We start from the raw sequence: 19,062 nt of genomic DNA on the forward strand, positions 1-19,062 counted from the left end.
GAAAACGGGATTGCGCTGCGTTCAGGGTCTCCTCGTAAATTGTAACTACTACAGCTGGGAAAGTCTATAAATACCTGACGTCCTGGAAGACACCTGGTGGAGAGTTAAAGAGCCTGCTATAAAAGGAAAACAAGAGTCATTTTTGTTTCGTTTTATTCTTTAACCAACCCGATTGCGAAAAAATTGGGTCGTTTAAAAAAATATAAAAACAGAATGCAATGATTTGCACATCTCATAAACCCATATTTTATCCACAACGGAACATAAACGACGTATCAGATGTTGAAACTTTGAAATTTTACAATTTCAGCTCATTATGAATTTGATGGCAACAAAGACTAAAAGTAAGTGGTGCTAATGAAAATCAGCTGGACGAGCATTTTGGAGCTAATTAGGTTAAACTGCAACAGATCAGTAATCAAATATGTGTTTATGAAATGTAACGATCATTGCATTAGTTTATTTTAATCATTTACTTTGGATCCCCATTGTTACTGTGATTACAATTGTTTTAGTTTACATTTTACACAGGGTCACAACTTTAAAGGATTTTTTTTAAACCATTTTCTTTTCAACAGTGAAACCAAATGTTGAGGAGAAAGCTAAGATATCTAAAATATGTAGACCTCATATATTGGGGGGTCTTTTAAAGGTAAAGGAGAGGAAACTCTATCAGAGAAAAAGAGGAATATAAACTTTAACAACAGGAGCAAAAAGCACTGGTTTGCTTTGTAAAAGTGACAGTGATTTTAATTAAATTTGAAATTTCCTTTTCAAGTTTATGTGGGACAAAACATATACATTTCATTGGCCATACTAATGTAGGACTTAACATTACTGATAAAGCCCATTTATGTTAGTATCATATGCTTTATAATAGTTTAATAATTGTTTAGCATAACATCCTAATTTTATTGTATTATATCATATTATATTATATTGTATTGTATAATATTATATGAATCAATCCTTGCATTATTACGATAATATTTACGACACTGTTCTGTATAATGTTATTTAGATTATCTTTTTGTATTGATACATTAGTTTTGTTGTTGAACTTAGGTGTCTGGTTATTCCTGTCATTTATGCTTTTTATTTTTTCCTCAAAATGTTTAATATCATGTCACATAAACAAATACATTTTGTTCATTTCTGCCTACCTACCTACCTACCTACCTACCTATCAATCGATTGATTTCATCTGTGCTCAGGTTTAATTATTCAGTTTAGTTCTTAAAAATATTATTAAAACTGTGTGTGTGTGGTTTTTTTTTTTTTTTTAGCACAGACACTCTCAGAGGACAGGGTCTACACTTTTTAGCTTTATTTTTCTATGATAATGAATTTATTTCAGTATTTCTTGTTGCTGGAGAGTACATCTTTAAATAACTTGTTATAATGGGTAACCAGCACTGCTATCCTGATATCATGAAAAAATTCCTTGAGACTTGAAGAAAAAAATTGTAATGTACTCATTAGCAGGAGAAAGAGGGGGTCAAATTAAATATATGAATGTATCACAGCTTAAGGAGTTCAAAATTGCGAAAATAAGAAGATAAAAGTCCTTTTTAATCACAGTCATATGTAAGTCTAAGAATTCCCATTGTTTTCAGTGGTAGTTGAAGGCAACAGTAATGTCGCTATAAAGGGGAGGGTCTTCTTGTGGAAGGAAGGGTGTTGGTTGAGGACAGTGGGGTTTGTGTTTATCTCGGCAGTCAGATCCACATGTACGTCAGAGACAGCTGGACACAGTTATTATCACATGCCAGCGTTCACACTGCTTCTGTTATAAGTCGGACTTCGAACTTTGATAATTGCATGTCTTTTATGACAAGACGGTAATACGGTTTAAGAACATTTTACTGGAACCATGTGGCCTGTTAACATTTGACCACATTTATAACATCACAGCAACAGGGTCACTGTCTTTCAGGAAATCACTTACACTTATCAGGGACGACCCCAGGAAGTCTAACTACCTGATCTGTTTAGCTTCATTGGGGCGCTAGTCTCATAGTCAAACACCTTCTTTTGACACAAGGATCCTTCTGTTTTAGCTATTGTAATGTGAAAAAGTTTTAACCCCATTCCTGATTTATTTTCTTTATCTTTTATATAATATATTTGTGACATTTAAATGTTTCAGATCATCAATAGGCTATTAGACAAAGATAACCTGACTGAACACAAAAAGTAATTTTTAAATGATTATATCATTAAGGGAAAAAAGGCATCAAACCTAGCTGGCCCTATGTGAAAAAGTAATCCTCACTTAAATAAAACTTTGAGTATTTGTTCAGGTTGGCTAATGCTAATGCTAGCAAAGTTCAGTATTACAGTTTGCAGGTGACTTAACCAAATGAGCTGTTTAAAACACCGTAGTCACTGATGCCTCTTTGTGCAGTCTAAGGAGCATCCTGACATTTTAAAACAAAGAGGTATTCACAAAGCTTTTGTGTGCTTTAAGATTACTGCATATGTACAGAGGAACACCTTTTTTCTGCCTGCTCAGCACAAGTTTGTGAGCTTCCTTTGAGGTGAATCCCTTTGTTGTTTAGGCTTACTGCATTATGTTACTTTCTCTTGATTGTATTACTCCCAAATACACCTATAGTAGCCTAATGTTAACTGTGGCATATTAGCTGTCTACTGCAGTTAGTGGCATCATACTATTGAACATAGTTTACTCCTTATACAGCTGTTTTTACTTAAAACAGTGTTTTATTTAATCCTTTCAGTGCTGTTTTTCATTCCTGAATGTTTCCTTCTCATTATGGAACAGTTACTTCTCCATATAGAATTTGGTAATGCTTATGTAGAGCTGTATCTTAAATAGATTGATGTTCCTCTTTATATAAAGCTACATTTCCCTCTTAGTAGATAATCCTGCAGCCTTTCTGCCTATGAATGGTGTAACAACAAAAGAGGGTTTTTGCCTATATTTAAGTATTAGACACAGTGTTCTAATATTACAGAAACAACTGTGATGAACATAGCACAAGAACACTGGAGCACAGCAGTAAGAGGCAGTAAGGTTAAATAAGTTTATTTGACAACAATAGAGCAAATGACGGTGATCTGGCTGGTGGTTGGCAGAGACGGAGACAGGAGACATTGCAAAAAAACAAACAAAAAAAAAAGACAGAGGACCAAATGGAGCTAGACAAGCCAAAAACTCACTAAAAAATTCCCAGATTCAAAGGTTTAAGAGGAGCCAAGTTAGCTGATAAGATGCTGTAATAAACTAGTGCCTGAAAGTTTAAAGACCCTGCAAAGTGAAATCCAGAGTTTGTGTCTTAACACTCTAGACATGTTGGAATATTGTTGCTGTAAACATGTGAAAACACTGAGATCTACTACATGTGACTGAATTTTGGATTTAGACCGTTAGAAAGTGTTTTTTAACCTCTTATGGCTGGATTTAATTTGGGCTGGTGATGTCACCGACCACCACAATTAAAACTTAAGTGGGTTTGGTTAAAGTTTTAATCCAGCAGCATTTCCTCTGTGTTTTTACTCCAACTATGGCAGTGGATGGTAATAAATATACTCAAAAAGAGTCAAGTTTACTATTTTTGAGAAAAATATTTCAAACTCCTCAGATTTTCCTGAGTATAACGACATGGTTTGAGGAATTTGATGTGAAGAACTTGACCCACACAGAGTCCTGACCTCAACACCACTGAGCACCTTTGGGATTGCAAGCCAGGTCTTTATGTTCAACATAAGTGCCATAAGACCTTATAAATGCTCCACAGAATGAATGGACACAGATTCCCACAGAAGCACTGCAAAATCTTGTGGAAAGCCTTCCAAGAAGAGTGGAGGCTGCAAAAGGGGGGCCAACTCAATATTAAGTGCATGTATTTGAATACAATATCCTTACAGCCCCTGTTTGTGTAATGTCAGACGTCCAAATACCTTTGTCCATACAACGTATGATTTTAAAAAGCGAAGCATGTCTAAGTTTTTCAGCAACTCAACTTACCTACAGGACAGCAGACTGGCCACAAGACACAGGGTTCAATGCAATGTTAATTTCGTCACCTACAACAAATTGTTCAGCCTTTTTTTTCCCCATGAGAAAGACTAGACCAAGACTAGCTAAAAATAGATCTTTGATGACTAAAACTGACAAAAAGTAAGTTTAATTTTCATCAAGATGACTAAAATGAGACTAAAATGAAGTTTAGTTTTTGTTCAAAATACTTGAAATTTCTCCGCTGTTGGTAAATCTGTCGAAATGCAATGCATCTGTAGCTATTCTGCCTCTCAGCTGTAGAAAGCAGGGACCCCAGGTTTGGCAGAATGGATAAAACACACCACCATGATTTAGTACCAGATTTGGGCAAGAGAATAAATGCTTGGACTAAAAGTTCAGAGGACTTCTTATGGACGAAAACTAGACTAAAATGTTCTTGAGTTTCAGTTGACTAAACCTACACTTAAACTATAAAGGGTAGAAATGACTAAAGTTTGACTAAAACTAAAGGGCATTTGATCTAAAGACTAAAAATAGCTGCCAAAATTAACTCTGGTTCAACATGCTGGTACAGGGGCCCCAGCAGAGGACGCTGATGTTACTCAGTGTACCAGTCCCATTGGAAACTCATAAAAACACATTATAAGCTGTATCACAATAGTAAAATCAAGGCAAATTATGTCAAATAAAGATAAATGAAGGCAGTGAAATCATGAACAATGCTGCAGTGGCTTTGAAATATGAATGTCTTTATTGAGTATTCAAAGTCTTGTCAAGTACAAAGAAAAGACAAAGAAGACAACAGAAATGTTCAATGTTTTTAGTTTGTTTCAACACCTATAAAACAGAATTAAATAGGAAAATAGAGGTTAACAATTTTGTTTATGTATAATAATTAAAAGTACAAAAAAGCTTGAGACATTTAAAAGGAAACATGCTATGTGAAAAAATGTGTTTAATTCTGACGTATTTTTGCACAAAATAGAGTAAAATAAATTAAAGTCAGAAAAGGTTTCATAGATAACTGGAATTATAAAAGTACATCCCTGTTTCTTTAACCATCGCAGATTTTTAAGACTGATAGTTTCAGTTTTTAAGGTTCACAGAGGCCCCATAAATGAGTACTTTACAAGTCCATGGGTGTGAGGAGTACTCTGTCCATTATTGAGAACCTTACGTATTTATTACTGAGAATGTCTGAGGTAAAGAAGAAGAAGAGTTTGCATCAGGACCAGAGGCCAAAAGTTGGTCTGCAATAACGGCCCGTTTCAACTGCTACATAAAGATATAAGTTAAAAAACAACATGCTCTTTAATCAACAATGCAGTAAACTACTTACAGTATCTGGTTTTGGTTAATTCACATTAACATTGTTAAATGTTCAGTTTGAATAAGACTCACAAAGAGGTAAGAAGGCAAAGGCAAAACATTCAGTGAAGCTGGTTTAAATAGTTAACGCAAATACATAAAGGCAGTACTCAACTGGTCAAGCATCAGGAACCAACTAATTGAGAAATGGTCACCCCATTTCCCCCCAAAATTTCAACTACTTCAGTAAATCTGATGAAAAACGTTGCAGTTTAGGGCTTCAATGGAACAAAACTCATCATCTAACTAATAGAGTGGACATAATAACCATGTTTGAAAGGCACACCATTACAGAAGCCCTGGTGATGTCTTAATATTGGTGGGGTTTTTTTTGAGAGCTTGAGAAATAAACACATTATCATGGGGAAACCAGCTTTGCTATCCTAAGAAAACAAGCTACAACAGCCAAGACCTTGAGGAGGCAACCAAAACGGACCACAATATTAAAGAAGATGTCCGTTTTTTTATATCTGGGCTTGATTTTTGAAAACATTTTAGGATCTTGCTAGTGATAGAATTTCTAAACTTCATAGCTTTGATTTTAGACAGGACAAAATGTGAGTGCCACAGCAGATTTCTTTAGCATGCAGCTCCAAACAAGTCTGCAGCTACAACATAATACTAGGAAATACACCAGACATTCCCCTTAAAGTCTGCATAAACAGTGTTTTTTCAGCTTCCCGAACAAAATAATGAAGGAGCCCTGTGTTTGTGAGGGGAAATTACTGTTTTTGTCAGTGGAGTCAGGGAGAGAGCGATGTAATGACTGTCTCTGGATTTCAACCTTTTAGTGGACAAACTGCATTTTAACTGGTCACTCCTGCCAGTATGGAGGTGTTAACAATCCCACTTGCCAGCATTTATTATCTGCATTTATTTTACTACTTTGATAAAGAAAATACTCTATAAAGTATGTTTTTTAAATGAGTTATCAAGGGGATTAGTCTTTTGTGTAACAAAATGAGGTTCTTGTTTAAGGACATTGTAAAGTTGCCCTCTTGATGAAGATTTGGATAACCATGACCTGGATGAGTGAGAACCTACACCATCAAATCTGCCAAGATACTTCCAAATAAGTTACATTTTGCTTGTATAAGTCATATTTATCCATTCATGTTTTTGTGAGAATCTCCTAAATAGACTGTTTACAGATGATGTCACACAACAGTGGAGGACTCCTGTTGCAGAGAAAGAAGCCATTTCTGCGTAGAAAGATGCTACAAAAAAGGCCATGTTTTGAGCTGTTAACAACTATGCCAGGATTTAGCTACTTTTGTGACCCAGAAGTAGTGAAATATTCAGGCAAAAAAAAAAAACAAGACAAAAAAAGAACAACTTTAAAACCTAAGAAACAGCAGCAGGTAATCTTAAGCCAGGAAGTGTGTCTTTTTCCAAAAAGCTGTCAGGTTTGGTCCAGTACAGTGTTGTCATGTTTGAAATGTTCTGTTGATAATTGCAGTGTAGAGGTCCATTTAGAGCTAAAAAGTACTAACTTTCCTCTGTCCCCATTCATTCCTTAAGGCTGTCTCCCACTACTGCACCCCCAGCGGACATTAGGGATCATGTCATTGCATACAACCTTTAAATATCGAACATTTCTGTGATGATTTTGATTTTTTTTAATGAATTTTAGGCTCACCCTGTTGTCATGCTCTTGCAGCTAAAATCCTGCTTTTACTATTCACCTCTGTGACGTAGCTTCTTAAGCAACTAAACTGTTTGCTTTCATGTTTTTGGGGATATGTTTACAGCTTCTTACTACGATGCCTGCTGGTGCCAGAAGTGATCATTTCATCAAGAGAGAGGGCACAACTGCTACTCCTGCTCTATTTTGCAGATGTGAGATAAATCTTTCTACTGCAGTGATTTAAAATATGCATATAACTAAAGATTTCCCCCCCTAAATCTATTTTTTTTTACAGGTTCAGATTAAAAGCTCAAACTTTAATCTCTTCAGGGAAAAGAGGATTTTAAATACAACATACAGCACAGTAGTTAAATGCCTTGAAAATAAATGTTGCACCCCTGTTTTTGAACAGGACGTGTAGTGCACACCTCCGGCCTGCAGAGTGCAGTATGTGTTCATAGCTGAGTGAGGTGGCTGTCATCAGGAGTGCTGAGGTCCTGGATGTTTCTTCCTGCCAGTCCAAAGTCCATCATATTCAGCTTTTTAACTTCACAGCTTGGTGTTTTTGTTAGCACTCTTACCTTTCTCCCCACTGCTAACATTCTCATTTAACTCAAAGCCATAATTGTCCTGAGCTCCGTCCTTTGGCTTCTCTTCACCGTCCTTGTCCCTCAGGGACGGAGCCTCGCTGTCTGTGTCGTCTGAACCTCTGCTGCAGTGTTTCTTAAATGCTTGGTAACCTGTAGAGGAAATAAAACACAGATTCAGAGGTGCTGATCAGACATCTTAGCATTAAGAACAACATCTCCGCACATTTTTCTATATTTGATGGCTTTTCTTGTTCTATTTCTGCCAGCAATTTAGCATTGTTTGAGTAAACTAGGAGGAGGAAGTCCTTTTTTAAATGAAGGACTCAGAGGAAGGGGCATGTGTAGTAAAGATGGCTTCATGAATCAAGGCCGGCCCTGAAATCAGAATATAACACCACCCAGTCTGTAAGGTTTTCGCTTTCTATCAACTGCTGGCTGGTGTGCTGCAGAGGGCCTTTACCCATCATTGCTCCAACCAAAGGATACTAAAATCATACTGAATTGCTCTCCTTTTTTTGCTCTTACTTCCAACAGATATGAGTGCCACCACCAGCTGGAAGATGCTGTAGATGAGGGGGAACGCGAACATGACCTCCAGCTCCTCAGCACTGAAGGACAGCTGGATGATGGTGCTGCACAGCTGGGAGTTCTGGAAACCCGTCTCCAAAGCGATGGTTCGACATCTAAGCAAAAAAGGAGGTGATAAACAAGCTCAGGAGGAAATTAAATAGTATGTGCTTGTTGACGGAGTCAGGGTTTCATGATTTAAAAGTGTCATAAAACTGTTGGAAGCAATAAAGAAATAGTCTTTATGTTAGAAAATAAATACATGCAAACATTACCAGAGTAAAAACAAGATGTGATCCAGCATTACTGTGCTCTTGTGTGCTGTAACAATTACATTTGGTTCAGTGTACCTCAAGTAATATCATGTGAAGTGTTGGACAACCACCTAAACAGTATTTATGACAAAGTGAGATTAAAGTCAGCTGCTGTTACCCTACCTGAACCAGGGTTGACCTGCAAAGCGGGCCATGAAGAAGCCCAAACCGAACCCTATGAAGGGATAGATTGTCCCAATTATCCACAAGGATGGTGCAATGGTCCAGGAGGACTGGTAGAGAATTCCTCCAATCACAGCTATGACGATGATGAGCAGAAAGCCGGCAATGGACCCCACCTGTCAGACAGACAGCAGACAGAAATATCCAAATGGATCGGTTGGTTACAATAAATTCCTTTTTTCAGATATCAAATTTATAAAGATTTTAAGATTTAGAAGTTACTTTAACTTATTTAGGAATTACTCTTTGTATTAAAACTTTTAAACTGAGGTGCAGACAAGTCTTACCTTAAGAATCTTCTTTGCAGCCCGGGGCCATCTGCGTTTAACGTACATACCCAGAGCAATCGGGACAAGAAGGGACACCAGAGTGATACCTTAGGGCAAACAGATAGATCATCTTAATACATCAATACATCAATAGGAGTGAAAGGCCCTAAAGTATGAGATCTATATATTTATTCATGCTATAAACTGTATTTCTCTTAAAGGCTACACTAACCTGCAGCTGTCTCTCCAAAAATTAGACTACTTGACTCATGATTATATTCCTATGATGTTGATGCTGATGACAATATCATAACGGAATTAATAAACTGACCCATTCTTCCCTTCTGCCTCAGACAGTCATTTCAATTCCTTATTTTGTTGTTCTTTACTTGCCCTTGTCTTTTTGCTTTTTGCTACTTTTCCCCCACTTAGACTATTTAATCTGCTAAATATCATTAAACTGGACCATTTTGTCTTTCTCTCTAAAACCAGCAGTAATTCTTCTTTTCTTTCCTTATTTTATTAATCAATGCTAAACAATACAGGGCAAAAGATAGACATAGCACAAGTGATATACTGTGCAAAGACAACAATACTACGTGGTTTCTTGTCCTCTTCGTGTTACATAGTCTCTGATTTGTGCAGCACTTTCAAATCACAACCATGTTGACTTACCGATGCTGTCATATGGGATCTGGATGGTGTTGGCGGAAGTCCAGGTGGAGGTGTAAATGAGCAGACAGAGAGGCATCATCCCTAACGCCAAGATAGAGGAGCAGGCTGTCATACTGATACTGAAGGAAGGAAAAACGAGATTTTATTAGACAAAATGCTAATCCCACGACATTTACATTTTTCAAGCAGTTTGTGTTTTGGAACACTGAAAAATAAAAATATAAGTTTCTGTTGGCTCCAGAAACTTTCTCATGGGAATGGGGAAGTTTCACATGCACACCAAAACTATATTTTTCTGTCAGTGTCACTTTTGGGGCTTCGTAGTGTCCCTTATCAGCACATGTCCCATATGGGAATTAACCCAATCTGAGCCAGTAATAAGCAACGTATTTAACCATGAAGACATAAAAATGGGGTTAAATGATCATTCTTTGTGCTTGCATATATCCAACTATAGTCTCATTAATAATCACTGGGATCTCACACATCTTGGGTTTATAAGCAACAGTGAACAAAGAGAACCAAACAGTTGCCTCACTGTGGTTTCACTTCCCCTTAATGTAACATCTGTTCCCTTTTCTCTGGATTTTTACTTGTTCCTCGAAGTTTTTCATCCCTCATCCATCTTTTCTTTGTATCAAACCGTAACAGTCTTTATTTGCAACACAGTGCATCAGTAATGTTTTCCTCCACCTTGAGATTTATACTTTATTTTTTAACAGAACATGCAGTGGTGATACCAAAGAAAGCTGCAGTTGCAGTCAGTGTTCCATCAAGATGTATAGCTGATTCGATTCATCTCGGTTTTCAAGTAATAAATAAATAAATAAATAAATTCAGAACCAAAAAAAAAAAAAAAAAGTCACAGGATTCATGGAGTAAAGGAAACTTTGATCCGTTTCAACCTCAGCCCCTCATCAGGAAGTCAAATAAAAGATGTCTTAACCCTCTTATTTGACTTCCTGATGATGCCAAAACACATGAAATTGTGTTTTAAGGACCACATGTTGATGTTGTGGAAATACATGCATGTTACTTGTATGAGGAGAATGCCTTGGAATTTTCTGTTATTGTCAGTTCAGTTACTACAACTGGTGAAGTGTTGAATTTTGCTCTGAGACATCTTTTTGTCAATTTCCATGTCAGTAGCTGCTTTATTTTGATGCAGTATTAATCCCTTCCATTGATAACCTCCCAAATCAGGTATATTACTCATAAAAAATGTTTTAATATATTTTCAAAATGGACATTTTTGTCCATAATGACCTTCACATTAAAAATTAAAGCGATATCAGAGAGTTACATAATACACCGGCATTGAACAGGATATGGATATACAAGTCTGGATGTGATTATTTTGTTCTGAATGTTACTTGTGTTTAAAGTGTAAAGACTATGGGTGGATTTTTCTGCCTCAGCAGCCTTACACATGAAGAGTTGTCAGTCCTTCAGCTGAACCACTCAAGACAATCATTTCCCTAGGACACTCCACACTGCATCCTTACACTGTACACTATTACGGCTATTTCAATTGAAAATTGCAAAAGTCATTTTCTAACACTAAAATGAACCCTCCCACCCACACAAAAAATAATAATAATAATAATAACCTCTGTTTTTTCTTCCATTTATTAGAAAGGAAAGAAATGAATGAATTTTCCTCAGCATCCTGACATGGAAGCGTCTCTTTTACTCTTTTGTTTGCTGTTAAAATAAGAATGTAAAAAATGCATCATTGCAACATTTCAGTCAAATTTTTACAAATGGTAGGGAACATGTTCCTGTTACAATCCTTCATATATATACATCTAATTTTGACATGTATGTTTCTATATAGAATTAGTACCGTAGTGTATTAGAGCCAACTTAAAAGTTTTAAAATTGAAAAGAATCTGTTAATTTTTATGCAAAAAAGTCAACATTTTAGGGTGGAGACACATTTTTTAAAATTAAGATATTTAAGTTGGTTAGTTACAAAAACACAAACTCTGAATTTCAGAGTTTAAAAGTCTTAAATTTTGACCGTAGTAACCCAAAAATTTCCAGTTTTAAAAATCCTACATTTACAATAGTATTAGGCCAAAATTTTTACAAGAAACCAAACTGAAAATAGCAGATTGATTATCAACTTTATAATCTCAAAAATACTATGTTTTGGTTCACTTACTTACTTACTTTTTACTTTACTTTAAAGTAAAAGGGTTCTTTTATTGTAAATCAACTTTTTAGAGTTGAGAATTCCAAGGTTTCTCTATAAAAAATGAACAAATCTTCTTTATCATTACTTTTTAATGATATGAGTGGCCTAAAGCATCGTAATAATGGATAGTTTATACAATAATGAGTGTAAGTAGGCCTATTATGCTGGGATTCTGTCAGTGAAAACAGAAGTTATGTTCCCTTTTCTGAGTGGGTCCTGGGGTGGACTGAGCTTTTCTTGGATACTGTATGAGTAACGGGCCCTAAGGATAAAAGTTAGGGAACCTCTGCCATAAATGATTATGTAATACTGGCAGGTGAATTTGTGTATGACAGGAAGGTAAGAGTCTGTCTGGGACTTTAGAGCACTGAAACAATTTAGGACACAAGAAACTACCCAGTTTGAGGATGTTTTAGATATTTTTTTGATGTATTTATGCTTCCTTTAAATGCTATGACTCTTCAAAGGCAAGTACTTTGAATTGCCTTTTGTGCAAATGGTACTTTGTAGAAGGACTTTCCTTGCCTTGCCTTAGCCTAACACTCTTGCTTTTACTGATTTGCAAATGGCAGACACCAAACAGACATTTCATTTATTCAAGATATTTAATCTCCAATCTCTAGTGTTGGACAGGTAGATATTTCATTTAAACAGACACCAAGAGTCAGCTTATCCTGCCAGACAGGTTGCTCATTAACAAGAAAAACCCGGCAGTGTGTTATGAGGATATAAATAGTTTGGCATTATTTAGTCATCCAAACATCTCAGACTGAACTTCTAACAAGCCTTACTGGCATTAGTTTCTTACCTGAGGTCCATGTCTCCATCCAGCCAGTAGCAGATGATATTAGAGCCGGTTCCTCCAGGACAGCAGCCCATAATAATGATGGCAATAGCCTGAACAGGAAGCACTCCAAAGGCCAAAGACAAAGCGAAGGCTGTGAACGGCATGATGCCAAACTGGCAGAGGAAGCCAATGAAGATACCCCAGGGTCTCCGGATGTGGCCCCACAGTTTATTGGCATCGACAGTGCAGCCCATGGCGAACATGACCAACGAAAGCATGACGGTGAGCACGACGCTCATCACCAGGCTCAGGATTGCGTTAAAGTTACTGGGAGGAACAAGGCAGTCGGTGCCTGAACAGATTGTTGCAAGAGGGTCGCAGGTAGCCATCGTTTTCACCTTGAGCATGGTCATTTTGGATAAAATCATGGAAGTAAAAAAGGTGAAAAAGATGGAAGAAAGTCTACAAAGTTCTTCTCCTTCTTAGACTCCACAAGACAGCTCTGTATCCTCTCCTCTGACCTCCAGAAAGATGACTATGAAAGTGAGAAAATGTGTCCACATCACTCCTCTTTATGCCTGTCCTGATTCAGCCAAATAGCACTGGATGGGAAAATCATCAGGAAGAAAAAAAATAAATCAAAAATTAACCAATACTAAACGTTTTATGGGGGCAGTGTTCAAAAGACCATGCAAATAAAAGAGAATCATTCAGAAAAGGAAACTGCGATTGCACCACTTTGCTCTTTGGCCTCTTAAAACTTTATTGGACGGCTCTGCTATGCAGCATCATCAGCTTAGCATGCCAGGAAGGAGACAGAGATGCTTGTAGCGCTTTTATAACGGGAACACCCTGTCCGCTCAAGGTCTTCTTTTCACTGTGCCAATAAAAACATTCATAGAGAAAATATGCCTCATTTTTAAACATTAAATCATGTCTTACAAGTAACAACAAGTCTTAACAATGGTCAGTAAATGTAAAACTCAGTAATTAATGTTCAATTTCTGACATAACAACTCATGAGACATTACCTGCAAGAAACTATGGAAAAGGAGCATTTGAAACGTATGCAGCACGATCATCTAAATGCAAAATCTACCACAAGGAAATGCAGAGTTACGATTAACCTGATTAACCCTTAGAGATGTGGAAGTTCAGTCAGGACAGGGCTGTAAAATATGCAAAATCTGAATCTGTGTGAGAGGACAGTGACCGAGATACAGGGTTCAACAGCTGAGATGAAAGAATACAAGTATAAGTGATATTGCCAATGTGACGTCAAACAATCAAAGCCTCAGGATCTAGGTTTTTAGGTCATTATCATCACAAACTTTTTTGATGGGCCCACATTGGCAGATGAATATACACTATATAGACAAAAGTATTCAGCCACCTGCCCAATACACCAACAGGGAATGTAGTTAATATGGAGTTGGCCCCCCTTTCACAGCTGTAACAGCTTTTGACAAGAGCATTTCTGAGATCAGTCTCTGATGTTGGACGAGAAGGTCTGGTTCGTGATCTCGGTTCCATTTCATCCCAAAGGTGCTGAGTGGGGTTGAGTTCAAGGCTCTGTGCAGGCAAGTCAAGTCCCTCCACACCATACTCTTCAAACATGTCTTTATTGCCCTTGCTTTGTGCACTGGGACACAGTCATGTTGGAGTAGGAAAGAGCCTTCTCCAAACTGTTGCCACAAAGTTGGGAGCATAGCATTGTTCAAAATTCCTTGGTATGCTGAAGCATTAAGATCGCCCTTCACTGGAGAAAAGGGGCCCAGCCAGAACCCTGAAAAAACAGCCCCATACCAGCATCACTTCTGTGCTAAACCTAGACTTGCCCATGTAACTGCCAAACAGAGAAATGTGATTCATCACTCCACTGAACACTTTTCCACAGCTCCACAGTTCAGTGTCGGAGTGCTTTATAACCCCTCCATCCAACGCATGGCATTGGACTTGGTGATGTGTGGCTTGCATGCAGTTGCTCTGCCATGGAAACCCATTCATGAGGCTCCATCGCACAGTTTTTGAGTAAACATTGATACAGTGGAAGCATTTGTTGACCCTGCTTGGTGATTTTTCCTGGTCTTCTGTTTCATGGCTGAGTTGCTGTTGTTCCTAAATGCTTCCACTTTCTAATATCACTCACGGTTAACTGTGAAATATCCAGCAGGGATGAAATTTCAGAAACTGTGTTTTGCAAAGGTGGCATCCATCACAGCACCATGCTTGACGTCACTGAGCTCTTCAGAATGACCCATTTAGGATCACAATTGTTTTACAAATGGAGACTGCATGGCTAGGTCATTGGTTTTATACACCTGTGGCAACAGGTCTGATTGAAACAACTGAATTCAATAATTAATGAGTGTGGTCAAATACTTTTGTCCATATAATGATCTCTCAGTCCAGAGATTGCTGTTAACTTTACAATTTCATTATGGCATTGGTTTGACATGCTGGCTGTACTCGTCAAAAATTTATATGAAGTGGACGCAAGATGCAGTTTACCTGGCTGGTGGAGTTGGTTTAGAGGAAAAAGACATATAACAGTCAGTGCAGCAGCAGAGAGGAGAACTGCAGTAGATTAGAATGGTGGAGCTTGTCGATGGATCAAACTCATGCTGAGACTGGTCGGGAAAAGTGCAAAATCATCTTTTATTATGAAACGCTTTCAATGTGGATCTTTGCTCTTTATTCAGTGAAGAAATGTGCTCCAATTCTGATTAAACTGCTACATCTATGCAAATTGCTACTCTGGCAGCAGCCAATGTTTATACCGGCTTACAGTGCAACTAAACCTCCAATCTTAGATCTGGCACAATTGTTCCAGATTGGAGCTTTGCAAGATTTCACTTTGTTTTAGTAGATGTAATGTCTGCTGTAGATTCATCACTAGCCAGATATTTCCCTTGTGGTCCTGTCTCAAAGTTTGCCAAGCTTTGCTAACTATTAAATTGCTGTACATTGTTTTTATTTAGTCTGAACCTCTCCCATCATTGCTTTGGACTCCCAAGGGACCATGGGCTCCCTTTAAGGAATCACTAATCTATAGCATTTGTTTAGTTGTTTAGTTGAAAGTCACCAGCAAATGGGGCCATGTTTTAAGCCGTAATACAGACCTTTGTTAATGTTAGCATTAGCCCATTCACACTTATTGTTTTACGCTTCTCAAAAGAATTTGCAGGTATCTACAATTGACATTACGAGTTCCTAAACTTTCCATGTACAAAATGTACACTACACAGATTGCAGTAACATGCAGCTTATGCCGTTCAGGCTGAGATTGAAGTCGGATGGAAAGGACTGTGTGACATCAGATGCAAAAGGTCTCTACTGTAGAGATGGAAGATACTCTAAACATGAAACTTTACCAACATGATTTACAAGTTGAAGCATATCAGTGTGCCTATAAAAGAGCATTCATGGTAAACATGACATTTACAAACTGTAAAGTCTTGAAAATCTTGTAATTGTCTGTTTTGCACAACTACTCAAATTCAAAGAGGATTCCACATGGTAAATTGGTTGCACTTTAGTGAAGTTGTTTGACATTATCTCTTTAGTTGTCTAAAGGAAACAAATGTGATGATGTTCAGGATGTGCAGACAATAATCCAACCTGAACCAAAAATAAAGGGTCCAATACAAATGCCTTAGTTTGTTTAAGTCCAGATTTTTAGGTTAAGTTGATTTGGTGGTAAAAAAAAAAAAAAAAAAAAAAAAGATTTAACATCACAGCTGCTGTTTGTAGTAGAGGGTCTACAGCTCAACATTTCCTTACATTTATTTGCAATTAAATAATTCATTTGAGGAGGAAGTCATGATTTATCTCAGTTGTGAAACTGAACTTCCTGTTGCTTCAGGTGTCGGACATTCTCCTTTATATCCTATCTATTTCAAGGTTGTAAAACAATCACACATGAGAGGCAAAAGTGGGAGGGATTTCTTTTACACAAATGTTATGTAAACATGTTTCACATGGATTACGAGCAGGTCAGCTGTAAAAAGCATAAGTGTGACATAACCTCTGTCTTAATTCAGGAAGATTAAATTCTTCAGTAGCTGAAGATCACCGCTGATGCTTTGATGTTGTAAAGTTTACCAGAGTCAAGGACTGGATAGGAACAAGGAAAACCTTAATAAAATACCTTTTCCTGGACCAGGAAAGCTACCAAGAATCTGGACTGTAATTGTAATAAACAGAATGTCCAAAAAAGTTTTGTCTTACTTTGTGAAGCTCTGTTGAAGAGTTGATGTCTCCTTCTCTGTCTTTAAAGGGTAATGCTTAACTGTTTAGTTGAAGGACAACCAGCTGAAGAATGTGTTTCAAAAAGGTCACTAAAGCTCCCTTTGCTCTGTCAATCATGATTATAGTGTTAAAATATTAGGAAGCTCTCCATCCATTGGTCCGATTTTACACATTGTTTGAATTTATCTGTTTGGAGTAGGCAGTAAGACCAATAATTGTATATTCTACTCTTTAATGCATATGGTTTTTATTGTATGAAATGCTTTTTTGTTATACTCAAAATGTTTTGATAAGGGAGGATTTTTAAACACATTGCTCAATATAAAACTGATGTAGGGATTCTAGAAATAACAGTAATAAAGCTCAGAGGTTGAGAAATACGCCATCATTGAGCGGGACATGGCTGCACATGTATAAATGTCTTTTTATGACTATGTAACTATTGATGGTGTAAATACATGTTTGTATTTGATCTTATTCCACTTGTATCACAGCAGGGTGATGCCAAAATAAATGATACATTTAAAATCTGAAAAGATATGCACTATATGGACAAAAGTATTTGGCCACACCTGTGAACTTGAGTGCCATTGACGTACGTCAAAATGTTGTTTCAGCGGCTGGCACAAGGGGGCACTCTCACGCTCCCTGTGAATAATTTTGGACTTTCTGGGATACGTAGCTGGAACATAGAAGAGACGGTAAATCAAAGCCACTGACATCAGAGCAGGAAGTGGACACGCCGGGATGGAGGTAATCTAAACTAAAAGTTCTAAAATATTCAGTATTGGCAAAAAATCCCCCCCCCCCCCCGAAAAAAAAAAAAAAACAAAAAAAAACTGAGGGAGTCAAGTGGCCAGTGTTTGCCAGCAGATGCTGGAAGAAACTTAAAACTTATGGGTGAGAAATTGTTTTTTTCACTGAAACTGACAGCGAATCCAGGGATCAGCACGTTCATTCATCTGCCTTGGCTAGCCAAGAGGCTAAAGAATGCCACGAGGTTTCCCCCCATGCGTTGGAGAGAAAAGGCATCTGCTTGCCAGCTTGATGCATACAGAGATGACACTTCAGAGATGGGCTTTTCCAACCCAGACTCTGAGGAATGGCTGCTGAGTGAGCAGAGCGGATCTTGTTCTCTGTCCCAGAGCGATGGAGGTAAGTTAACTTTAGAAACCCACTGATTATTCAGCCAAATTTATCGAATGAAACCATCACTCATGCTCCTGTGATTTCAGAAGCATATTTGAGAGAAGCGCAAGCCCCATGCAATTCTACAACACCGTCTGTTGGCAGAAAAAGAGGTAAGAACAAAAAAAATTCTATATTATAGATTATATATATTTTCTATATAACATATATTATAGAACTTCTGTAATTTACAGGCAGTGCCAGGGGACACACAAGCAGGAGAGGATGTGGGCGTATCGGGGGTCCAGTGGCGGCCGCCCAGTTATATTGTGCTGTATTTTGTTTTTATTTTACAATAAAATAACATTTGTAACACAATTATGAGATGTCTTTTATGTCATTGAAGGCAAAATTATAACATTCAAATCACTGTTTTGCTTGACAGACTCTCTTTCACAAAAATGCATTTTTCTCAGCTTTCTAGAAAAAAAGTGGTCTTTTTGGTGAAACTAGCCTCTATTCAACTTCAAATAAATCAAGAATGGAAAAAGCTGCAGGCAAACGGGTTTTTGCTTGATGAAATAGAGAGTTTCTTCTTTCATTTGAGCTATTCAGTGTTTTCAGAGTCATAGTACAAAATATTCTGTGGGTCTTAAAGATGACTCAAACTGGCGAAAAACGCTGCCACAAGCCACTTTCCATTTTATAAAAGGGCTGGTACTCAATGAGTTAAAGATGAATTCAGGTGTTTTAAATGCGGGTAAATCTGCTAACAATTCGCAAGTGTCTGCTTTCCCATTGCCAGCAGACCCGGGTCTGATCGCCAGCAGAAGAGCTGCATGGCTGTTTTTTTCCTCTGGTGTGTTAAGCTGATATCATCACGCTGGTTTTTGTGTAGTAACAAACAAAATATGACGATCGATGTGATCATTTCCAAGAAGCAAATAATGCAATAAATAAATAAATGAAAGATTAATAGATTATATGGTTTGAAAAGGCTTTCTTTCCAGCTACGCACGGCCAGGATGCACTGCGCTTTATAAGATAGGCAGGAGAAATAAAGGCTGTCTGCGCTAAATCTGTCCGAGGAAAAAAATATTTTTTTCAGCGGATACCTT

At 37.5% G+C, this 19,062-nt stretch overlaps 1 protein-coding gene across 1 annotated transcript; it reads right to left on the reverse strand.

The window, feature by feature from the left end:
- Nucleotides 1-4,723: 4,723 nt before the first annotated feature.
- On the reverse strand, nucleotides 4,724-13,095 carry slc10a2 (solute carrier family 10 member 2). Its single transcript, XM_041806535.1, has 6 exons — nucleotides 12,587-13,095; nucleotides 9,579-9,697; nucleotides 8,922-9,010; nucleotides 8,575-8,750; nucleotides 8,096-8,253; nucleotides 4,724-7,720 (listed from the first exon to the last, which is right to left on the reverse strand). The coding sequence occupies exons 1-6, from the start codon at nucleotides 12,991-12,993 to the stop codon at nucleotides 7,530-7,532; spliced, it is 1,140 nt and encodes a 379-aa protein (XP_041662469.1). The 5' UTR covers nucleotides 12,994-13,095; the 3' UTR covers nucleotides 4,724-7,529.
- Nucleotides 13,096-19,062: the final 5,967 nt, after the last annotated feature.

This window comes from Cheilinus undulatus, linkage group 15 (genome assembly GCF_018320785.1).
Source record: "Cheilinus undulatus linkage group 15, ASM1832078v1, whole genome shotgun sequence".
In the NCBI taxonomy this organism is placed as follows: domain Eukaryota; kingdom Metazoa; phylum Chordata; class Actinopteri; order Labriformes; family Labridae; genus Cheilinus; species Cheilinus undulatus.

What these genes read in the sequence shown, in the direction of transcription:
- slc10a2 (XM_041806535.1), bottom strand. Translation starts at nt 12,993, where the DNA reads ATGATTTTATCCAAAATGACCATGCTCAAGGTGAAAACGATGGCTACC. An exon ending in GATGGAGACATGGACCTCAG is followed by an intron (nt 9,698 to 12,586) that starts GTAAGAAACTAA and finishes TCCTTCCTTCAG; the next exon opens with TATCAGTATGACAGCCTGCT. An exon ending in CTGCAAAGAAGATTCTTAAG is followed by an intron (nt 8,751 to 8,921) that starts GTAAGACTTGTC and finishes TCTGTCTGACAG; the next exon opens with GTGGGGTCCATTGCCGGCTT.